This window comes from Calliphora vicina, chromosome 2 (genome assembly GCF_958450345.1).
Source record: "Calliphora vicina chromosome 2, idCalVici1.1, whole genome shotgun sequence".
NCBI lineage: Eukaryota > Metazoa > Arthropoda > Insecta > Diptera > Calliphoridae > Calliphora > Calliphora vicina.
In genome coordinates, this window is record NC_088781.1 from 91,530,344 (window position 1) to 91,541,700 (window position 11,357).

Below are 11,357 nucleotides of genomic sequence, written 5' to 3' on the forward strand. Positions count from 1 at the left end.
GTACTCTGCGCACAAGGTTTACATGGACAGCCAGCCAGCCAACCAGACGGACGGACATCGTTTAATCGACTCAGAAAGTGATTCTAAGTCGATCGATATACTTTAAGGTGGGTGTTAGACTAATATTTTTGGGCGTTACAAACATCTGCACAAACGCATAATACCCTCCCCACTATGGTGGTGTAGGGTATAACTACTAACATTAGTTAACTAACGAACAAACAACATTTTTATATTTGGGTACGGCCACGGATAAGGCAGTCAGAACTCCTGGCCAACTGGGATAGTACCCCCAAAAAGGTATATTATAAGTACTCCCACGTACACATCCCCATAGGTGTAGTGTCGAGGGGAATTTAGATAAAGGCATTGCAACAAACAATAAGAAAGAATATTTTTTATATTTTCTAATATCTTGAAATGAATTACGAATATAACATAAGAAATATGTAAAGAAATGTTAGGAGAATATTGTAATTGTTCGAACATAAGGAAAAAGAGACTCGTACAAGCCAACACTGGCACAACTTATATTGTCATCTTAGTTCACTTCATCACAACGAACCACCACCTTATATTCAGCAATAGTTAAAATTAATTTTACTAGTGAACACCGAGAAATGAGACATGACAGTTAATGGTGCCCATCATGGGGCTGGATTTAACCTGACTTTACAGTTAGTTTAGTTTTGGTATTCCAACATAAGGTTTTAGGTTCGATTAGAGAGTCACGGAATAGATTTATAATTTGAAATACGCTTACCGTATGCATCTATATTGGAACTACCACATGCTGGTCAGTAAATTTTTGTTAGTCTTATTGGTCCGAGAAAGGACACTTTAAATGCAACAGAGATCCAGTTATTAAGGGTGTGGTGTTGTAAATTCTTTTGGTTAATTAGATGACCATATGTAGCGACACATCCACCTGATAGAATTTGGAATATATTGATACATCTAGAATATTGAACTAGCAATTTAGCTCGTTTTCAGTTTGTACCAAACAGTCTCTATTGATTTTTTTGACACTTTACACCTACTCAGATCATTTTTAACAACATTAATTGAAAAAAAAAACTTAAACTTTGATTTTCTCGGATTCTGATTTTATTTACGAATCAGTAATCCATGATAGACAACAAATTTTGTTTTAAACATTTGCCTCAATCTAAATTTATTTTGAATTTCTGAAGATAACGATTAAATTTACTCATAGTAACAAATATTGGATTAATAGGTTTTGATTCTAGCTGGTGGTAATAGGAAAATTATAGGTTGTTGATTTTAGAGTTTGAATTATGTGTTAATGGTAAATACGAGGTCGAATAGTCGGATAGAAGGGAACAACCCTACAACTACCACAACAAATGTACTAACTTCACCAATAATGAGTACAGGAGCTATACCTAGGAGAGTCAATACGACAGTAGTCGAAAGCCAAGTCGAGGAAGAGTTAGAAGCGAGTGGCGGAAGTATTTCCGGAAACAGTACCATCATCACTCCACCTTTCAGCAGTATTAGTGCTCGCATTCCATCAAGGTAATGTACCATTAAGACCACCAGCTAATCGTAATATTCAAAACGAAGAGATACGGGAAGGAAAAAGTATAACTCATGATGACTTACGGAACTTCGAAGACAGACTATTAAATTTAATTCCACGGATTATCCAACAAAACCTAAGTTCAAATAGACAGCAACAAAGTGATGAGGCCCAACCTCAAAGCAGTAATTTCTCATTCCCAGATATTAGTCAGCCTCCTCCAACTATTAGTAACGCACTACCACAACAATTACAAATTCAGCAGCGGCCGAATAACACATTTAATCCAAACAATACCAACTATAACATGAACATGCCTTACAGATCAGAAACACAATTTCAACCCATTCATCGTAGTCAGATCCAACCATCAACATCTAACATAGGTTTACGAATCGATAAGTGGGGAATCAACTTTGACGGAACAAACAAGACTACCAGCATAGAGGATTTTGTTTTTCGCGTGGAAACATTGCAAGCCGATTTTGGTTGCGAGTGGAAGGACATTTTAAAGTCGTTTCATCATCTATTGAGCGGAGTAGCTAGGGAATGATTTTGGGATCACCGACGGTTTCATAATATTTCAAGATGAAAAGATCTCAAGGCGGCTCTAATCGCGCAATTTCATCGTTTCGATAGTGACTTCGATTTCCAGCGAAAAATTCTTGATAGATGCCAACGCGGCCAAGAATCATTTGAAGACTTTTACAACGCTGTGATTAAGCTTCGAAACCAGCTACATAGTCCTCTAGGCGATCGATACCTTGTTAACATTATGAAAGGGAATTTGAAAGCACCAATGGCACAGTTGCTTTTTTCAGCCCGAGTTTGGCTCAGTTCGCTAAAGAATGCCGACGGGCCGAAAATCTTCTTAATAGTCAACGACAACTTAGCTCAAGATACCCTGCTAGATCCATACATGCAATGGAATATGACCCATTGGCGAATAGTGACGGTCCAGAAAAAGATGCTATATCAGGAGGTGGAAAATTACGTTGCTGGAATTGCAATGTTGAGGGGCATATGTTCATGGATTGTCCGGAAGAGGAACGTATGTTTTTTTGTTACAATTGTGGGAGAGAGAATACAGTGACTCTATGATGCCCAGTTTGCCAGGGAAACAGTGGTGGGATCGTGACTCATTTAGGGATAGAATCTCGTTCCAAAACTCATTATCCCAAACAACAGAACCAGCAATAAATAAAAGTACTCAGAACACAACGTTATTGACATCACCAGATGATGGTGCCAAAGAATTTAATCAACCTTATACAATATTGAAAAATACCAACAACAACCAGCCACTTAACAAACACGTTAGACAACAGGAATATGGTGAAGCACGAGAACGAATTTTCGGTCCGTCGAACAAAATTTTAAAAGCGCGCGAAAGGTTTGAAAATAGGAGAAAGGTTAGGTTTGAAATAGCGGCATGTAACATATATGAAGGTCCTGATTCTAGAATTTATACCCCAATTAACATAAACGGTCATCCTATTGAAGGTTTACTTGATAGCGGAGCAACAATCACTTGCCTTGAAAAAGATTGTCTAGATTTTGTGGAGAAAGCTCAGTTAGTTATTTACCCTTTTCGTTCTGCGATAAGAACAGCAGATGGGAGGGCTAATGAAATATTAGGGCGGGTAAGAACGGAAATATAATTTGGTTCGTCTAGGAAACTGATTGATTTTTACTTAGTGCCAACTCTCTAAAAACTAAAATTTTAATGCGTAACTAAAGCTTTAAGACAAAATGATCTGACAGGTGAGTAAAAGTGGTGATAAGAATAGGGGTGACCTTAAGAAACAGACGAAGGTTACCAAGGTTAAGGGGAGGGCAACATTTTAGGTAATAACATCGAGGCCTAAAAAGAGACTCGTACAAGTCAACACCAGAGAAGCAAGCCGATTCAAAAATTTCGGCGGCGGCTTAAGAGCAAAAATTTTCGGCGGCGGCGGCCAGCCGGCTCTACGCCGAGTTTTCTACCGGCTGAAAAAAAATTCAGCTTAGCCGAATTCAAACAATATAAAATTAGCTTTTTAAGCAAATTATAAAATATTTGTATGTCAATTTGTCTCAACAGTATTCCTACTTTTTATAAATACCCAAAAACGCTACTTTAAATAAAAATATTTTTATTTATTAAAAATTAATTACAAAACAAATAAATCAAAAACCAAGTTAGGGGTATTCATTTCAAAAAAAAATGGAAAATTACACTCTGAGTTTTTGACACTTTTACACAACAAACACAAGAAAAAAAATCCACAAAATTTTTTATTTTTTTTTTAAATTTTTTTCTTGTGTTTGTGTAAAAGTGTAAAACAATCAGAGTGTAATTTTCCCTTTTTGGAAATTGTCTACGTACGTAAACCCTAAATAGTCAAATTGAATTTAAAACCTAGAGGGCGTTATTGTTATTACTATTATTATCCGTTGTACTAAATGAATTACACACTAACAGTCATGACGGGACAATTATCTCAATAATTAGTTAAGTCTTAGCTACATAAGAAGAAACATCAATAAATAAAAGAATTCTAATAAGCATTAATTTCCACTTGGGCTTTTATTTAGAAGAAACTGGCTAGGAATTTTAACTCTGGTCCTTCACAATTATAACGTTCCAAACGTTTTCCAGATCCAATCGAACCGGATTTATTGGCCGGCGAAACTATTGATATACATCCATCCATATTCGATTCAAATCCAATAAAAATTCTACAAAAAAAGCACCCTTTTCAAAAAACCACTACTGTATTAAATTAAAAGCAGTGTCATCTATATTTCGATTAAAGTATTCACTCTGAGTTCATCTCTAAAAAACAATAATCGAAAAACAACAAAAACCTTTCTGTAAGTCACACACATGTTTCTTTTGTATCATTTCGTTAGTTATTCTTTGATCGTTGAATGTGCCGGTAAAAAACTAACAAAAGCAAGAACTCCAAAAAATAAAAAAGAACAACAAAAAGTTACATAAAAAGTGTGCAGTGACAAACATACAATAAGTGACAGCATTAAGAAAGTAAAAACTATAAAAGTGCATAGCTTTTTGTTTAAAAATTATATGTATATAAAAAATAAAAAACGGTATAATTTAAGAATATAAAAGTGATCATATAAGTATATTAGTACCATCATATTTTAATTTTATAAAATAAAAAAATCGCAAAAGTGTGTTCAAAGTGTGCTAGTACCGTTAGTTTTTTTTCTATAGAAAATCCAAGTCGCAAAAAGTGTGCTAATAAGGTCTTATTATACAGTTAGTCCATTTAGTTTTTTTTCCATACAATTCAATCTTTTACATACATAAAAAATTAAATCTATGTAAAAAGTGTCCGTTATTTATTTTTACTCCATAAAACTTCGTTTGCAATTTTGTACATAATAAAATACATTCCCTTACAAAGAGAGCAACTTCGTTTGCAATTTTGTACATAATACATTCTCTTACAAAGAGAGCGAACAAAAATAAGACCTTAACGTTTTTTGTGCGTAAGAGCAAGTCAAACGATTAGCAACATTTCATGACACATAATTAATATTCATACTCTCTTATGTTTACAATTTTGTTTTACATAAAGTTGATCAACATTTAGTCGACATTGAAATAGAAGTGTTCTATCAACATTGTATCGATATCATACGATAACTTTATTTTTGCATTCTCTTTTTTTCTTCCAATATCTCTTCTTTATTATTGACATTTGTTGAATAAAAAAAAAAGAACACAATTTGTAAACAAACATAAATAGAAAAAAAGAAAAACAAAGGTGGTCGAAAAGAAGAAGAAAATATAATAACTTCAGTGTTAAATTAACTTCAAATAATTTTATTCAAACAAAAACAAAATATTAAACAAAGATTCAAAGATTTTCTTGTAAAAATTAACAAATTAACAAGAAAAATTAACAACAGATTTCAATATACATATTAATAAATATTAACCATCATTAAAAGCAATTTAACAAAAAAAAAAAGGGAAATATTAAATTTTTCAAAATTTCAATCCAACCATTAATTTTTTTTTATTGCAATACACGAAAATCAATATAAAGTGAGTTAAACAACAAAATAAAAATTTTTCCTTTAATATTGTGGACAATATCATCTTAAATAATAAAAAAATTTAATTATTAAAAGTAAAAAACCAAAAAAGTGTGGTGAAATATATTAAAGGAAACCGATTTGTGAGAAAATTACCAAGGTTAATTGCTATTCAGAGAAACCATTCAGTAGAAGCAGAGATAATACAACAATCAAGTACCATTCGGATTAATAAATAAGTTACAAAGGAAAATCTCACTGGTAACTAAACTTTACATTTCCAATCATATTCATATATCAACACAACTTATAATTTTCATAAAACTCATTATTAATTTATTATTAAGTCCATTTTTCCATACAAAATAATTTGTTATTCCTCGTTATTAATAAAAATCATCGGTTCGAGTTATTGTTAGTTGTTTAGCAATTCCAATTTCTAGTTTCTTGTTGATCGATTTAGTATTTTTCCCTCTAGAAATATGTCTTATTTGCAACAATACATTAGAGCTACCGATGGGCTCATAAGATTCGATGCAGAATTTGATGAATCACAAATGTCGGGATCATCTATCTATTCACTGGAAGTGCATCGTGATGAAATGAAATCCATTTGGGAAGGGGTTAAAACCATTTATCAGAAATGTATCGGGGAACTTAATCAAGATAAATCAGGCGATGATAGGGAACGATCTCTCACTGCCGATGAAGAAACACTTACCTCCCGCCATCAGTCTGCGTACGTCACATATGTTAGGTTTATATCCCGTTTAAACTCACGAATTCAGGAGCTCACAGTAGCTAGACAGGAACCACAAATTTCATGACCCTTCGGTTCTGAGCCAATGCCTTTTCATCAAATGCACCTTCCCGCTTGCGACACTGACATATTTAAGGGTGACTATGAGTCCTGGCCGACGTTTAGAGATTTGTTTACTGCGCTATACATAAATAATCCTCGACTCTGTAAAGTTCAAAAACTATTTTATTTAAACAGAAATACTAGTGGAGAAGCAAAAGATATTGTAAAGAAATGCCGCGTACAACATGCGAAAATACGCACAAAATGCATAAAATCTACCAAAAATCTTCCTGGGAAGCCAATCTCCAACGACTTTCACTTTTAAAGTGCCATCTCTTGTTTCTTCAAAGCAGTGGTTCGGATCATGGTGATTCGTTAAAAAACTGACCTCATGACCACATCCTTTTAATGCCAGTGCAGCATCGACAACCAGTCGCTCAGCACCACCTATACCCAAATCAAGTAAGATCAAGTAAGCTGTGCAAAATTATACTCGGTTCTAATGGTTATAGCGACCGTAAAATCAAAATAGAGGCACTTGTTCTTAAAGAACTTTCGGGAAATCTTCCTAGTAGTACTTCTATAAATACCAAATATTTTGATGATATGCATCTCAAGCATGCAGTATACAAAGAAGAAACAAACACGTTGTCTGATTTGGACTTTCCACGTAATGCTTTTATTTTTCTTGATATTAATCGATATGAACGTAAGAAAAACCACCCTTTAGCAATCAAAGCCTTTTGTCAGCTCGAAAATATATTAAGCACAAGTGATTGGAAACGTTGTCGCCTAGTTATTGCCGGAGGATATGATAAGCGTGTGGTAGAAAATGTAGAACATTTCAATGAGTTGGAAGGTTTAATTCAAGATATGAACGTAAATGATACTGTGAAAATGTTGTGTTCTCCACCGGATGAGCAAAAATAATAATAAAAAAAAAGGTACTTCTGGTACAGTATGTAGGCGTCTAAATGTCTCATGAAAGACCCTTAAAGTAAATTTTGAATTTACCAAGGTGCCATCAGCCATACCTATTGTTATTTCTTCCAGGAAGTTTATAGGCGCTCGGTATAAACTTTTAAGGTAACCGCCTTCAGCACTCAACAACTGATCAGGAAAATGGCAGTAAAATAAAATCTTTGGACTACATTTAGCCAACTTTAATATAGGAATGCCTATGGAAATTTGATCACAAAATATCACATCCAACTGTTCACGACGAGATAGAAAAAATGATGCAAAAAATGCCGCGTACAACATGCGAAAATACGCACAAAATGCATAAAATCTACCAAAAATCTTCCTGGGAAGCCAATCTCCAACGACTTTCACTTTTAAAGTGCCATCTCTTGTTTCTTCAAAGCAGTGGTTCGGATCATGGTGATTCGTTAAAAAACTGACCTCATGACCACATCCTTTTAATGCCAGTGCAGCATCGACAACCAGTCGCTCAGCACCACCTATACCCAAATCAAGTAAGCTGTGCAAAATTATACTCGGTTCTAATGGTTATAGCGACCGTAAAATCGAAATAGAGGCACTTGTTCTTAAAGAACTTTCGGGAAATCTTCCTAGTAGTTACGTGGATCCAAATCTCATTTCGAAAATCCCGGAATTAACTTTGGCAGATCCAAATCTTTTCGAATGTTCACAAATAGACATTCTTATAGGTGAAGATGTGATTGACAAGTTTGAGCTTGATGGATTCCAAAGGAATATATGCGGACGCCTAAAAGCAAGAGAAACAATTTTTGGATGGGTAATATCTGGAAATCTGGAGCAGATTTCATCGCCGTCTGCACGCATTCTTACATGTGTTTCAAAAGTTTCACTGGAAAAACAGCTTATGCGTTTTTGGGAGGTGGAGGATATTCCACAAAAGCCAATTCTTTCCCAGTCCGATCAATTTTGTGAACAAAACGTCATGATAACGGACGATATATAGTATCTCTTCCATTTAAAGAATCCATGTCGAATAGTATGCAACGGTTAGGTAACTCTAGAAATAGTGCCCTGGCTCAATTCCATCGCAACGAACAAAGACTTCTCAAAAATCCAGAACATAAATCTATTTACGATTCCGTGGTATTAGAATAAATAGACCTTGGTCACATGGAAAGAGTATCTCCTCCTATAGGTGTACACGATTCTGAGAATTATTACCTTCCACACCATGCCGTTATGAAGCCAGAAAGCTCCACTACCAAGGTTAGGGTTGTGTTTAATGCATCATGTCCAACATCAAATGGAATCTCGTTGAACGATATGTTACATTCTGGGCCGGTACTACAGAATGATCTTATTATCCTTTTGCTACAATGGAGATTTCATCGATATGTATGTATCTCGCGATTCGGACTCTTATCCAATTGGCATCACACGTTGAAAAGAATCTTCCCTTAGCTAGTGATGTGTTAAAGAACAGTATGTATGTTGATGATGCTCTTTATGGAGCTCCTGATATCCCTACTGCAATCCAGGCTAGGGATCAGTTGATCTTAGCTCTTAATTCCGCAGGCTTTAACGTTCGTAAATGGACGTCAAACTCACCAGAAATCCTTGCAGGTATTCCAAAATCCGATCTTTTACAAGAAGATTTCTGCGAATTTGAAGATACTAGTAATGCTAAAACTCTTGGAATACGATGGAACGTGAAATCGGATGTTTTTTATTTTTCCGCAAAAGCTTTGTCCAAGCGAGAAAATATCACAAAGCGGCAAATGTTGTCTGAAATATCAAAACTGGTTGATCCCGCTGGTTGGCTCTCTCCATTTATTATATTGTCCAAGATTTTAATGAGAAAAATTTGGGAATCTAAATCCGATTGGGATGAATGTTTACCGGATGACTGTCTTCATGATTGGAAACTATTCATTCAACACTATCCAGAAATTGAGAATGTAAAAATACCAAGATGGGTTTCATTTTCTCCAAAATGCAAAATAGAAGTTCATGGATTTTGTGACGCTTCCGAAAGGGCTTATGCAGCGGCCATTTATGTCCGAGTTACAATTCATGAATCCGTACATGTCCATTTATTAACGGCAAAATCAAAAGTCGCTCCTGTTAAATGCATTTCGCTTCCAAGACTTGAACTCTGCGGTGCCGTACTTCTTTCAAATATGAGTGATTCCATACTTCCTTCTTTAAAGATTCCTGAACACAATGTTTTCAAATGGTCGGATTCTACTATTGTGCTTTCGTGGCTACAAAAAACACCTAGTTACTGGAAAACATTTGTTGCGAACAGGGTGTCTAGGATTCTTCAGACTGTGGGATGTGACAATTGGCGTCATGTACCATCTCATTTTAATCCAGCAGATATTGCGACTCGCGGTCTATATCCACAAGCATTAGCTAATAATGATCTTTGGTGGTGTGGACCAAAATGGTTGAAACGTCCATCTAATGAATGGCCAAAATCTAATTTACCCTACGAGGAAACTGAGGAAGAGAAAAAACCAATTAAAGCAAATTTTTCATATTTTTCCAACTATGACGATGTTCTAGATCGTTTTTCAAAATTCCCAAATGCAATACGAACACTTTGTTATGTCTTTCGGTTTATTCATAGAACATTGCCAAGGTATAGAACATCCTTCCATTATGAATCCACATCGATATCGCCTCAAGAAGTTATCCAAGTTCGAGATCGTCTCATCCAAATTGCCCAAAAGGTTACCTATCCCAATGAATATAAGGCTATAGAAAATCACGAGAACATATCTAAAACTAGCTCAATCTTAAACTTAAATCCCTTTCTTGACTCCAAAAAGCTGATTCGCGTCAATGGAAGACTCGCTAATTCCACATCATTATCATATGACGAACGATTTCCACTAATTCTCCCATATAATTGCAGACTTTCTAAACTATTGGTTAGTTTTACTCATTCCCTTTCCCTTCATGGAGGAAACCAACTTGTATTACGTCTCATTCGAATGCAATTTTGGATTCCAAGATTGAAAAATTTGATTAAAACAGTGATACATAATTGCAAACAGTGTGTTCTTCATAAAGGAAAAGTAACAACACAAATTATGGCCGCATTGCCTCCAGAGCGCACTGAATTACAGCGTCCCATTTACAATACTGGACTAGATTTCGCAGGTCCATTTGACTTAAAAAGTTTCACAGGTAGAGCTTGTCGATTAACTAAGGGATATGTGTGCGTCTTTGTGTGCTTCGCCACAAGGGCCATTCATCTGGAGGCTACTACAGACCTTTCAACTCCTTCATTCATGGCAGCATTTAATCGATTTGTAGCTAGTGGATTTCCATTAACATTATTTTCAGATAACGGAACAACCTTTATCGGTGCTTCGAGACAAATGGCAAAAGATTTTCTTTTAACATCTAGATCTGAACTTACAAACCACTTCACTTACCAGAATATCCAATGGCATTTCATACCACCAGGATCTCCACATATGGGTGGTCTCTGGGAAGCGGGTGTCAAAAGTTTTAAGGCTCATTTCCGTAAAGTAGCTGGTCCCTTTAAGTACACTTTTGAAGAATTCTCAACATTACTTGCAAGAATAGAATCGTGTTTGAATTCGAGGCCAATCTCACCAATGTCCGAAGATCCAATGGATTTGAATGCTTTAACTCCCAGACATTTTCTGACTGGCAGTCCTCTACTTGCGCCACCCGATCCTAAAATTTAAAATCAGCCAATTTCCATCGTAAATCGTTGGCAACGATTAAGGGCGATACAACAACAATGTTGTCAACGCTGGAAGAGTGAATATCTGAAGGAACTTCACAAGAGGAATAAATGGAAAATCCCACAACAAAATATTTCTATTGGAGACATGGTTGTTATTAAGGATGACAACACTTCTGTAACCGAATGGCGATTAGGTCGCATATCCAAAATATTTACTGGATCTGACGGAAAAGTTAGAGTTGCTGATGTTGTAACGCAGCGAGGAACCATAACTCGGCCTATAGTGAAAC

At 35.5% G+C, this 11,357-nt stretch overlaps 2 protein-coding genes across 2 annotated transcripts; one reads left to right on the plus strand and one right to left on the minus strand.

Moving 5' to 3' along the window:
• Positions 1–6,494: 6,494 nt before the first annotated feature.
• Positions 6,495–8,204, minus strand: LOC135950685 (uncharacterized). The gene is made up of 3 exons (XM_065500217.1): positions 8,201–8,204; positions 7,344–7,900; positions 6,495–6,557 (listed from the first exon to the last, which is right to left on the minus strand). Exons 1-3 carry the CDS (start codon positions 8,202–8,204, stop codon positions 6,495–6,497), a joined length of 624 nt encoding a protein of 207 aa, XP_065356289.1.
• A 620-nt stretch (positions 8,205–8,824) lies between these two features.
• LOC135950686 (uncharacterized) lies at positions 8,825–11,065 on the plus strand. Its single transcript, XM_065500218.1, has one exon. The coding sequence runs from the start codon at positions 8,825–8,827 to the stop codon at positions 11,063–11,065; it is 2,241 nt and encodes a 746-aa protein (XP_065356290.1).
• Positions 11,066–11,357: the final 292 nt, after the last annotated feature.

Coding starts and splice junctions, on each gene's coding strand:
- LOC135950685 (XM_065500217.1), bottom strand. Junction 6,558..7,343: donor GCCTACATACTGTACCAGAA/GTACCTTTTTTT, acceptor TGAACTTTACAG/AGTCGAGGATTATTTATGTA.
- LOC135950686 (XM_065500218.1), top strand. CDS start 8,825: ATGTATGTTGATGATGCTCTTTATGGAGCTCCTGATATCCCTACTGCA.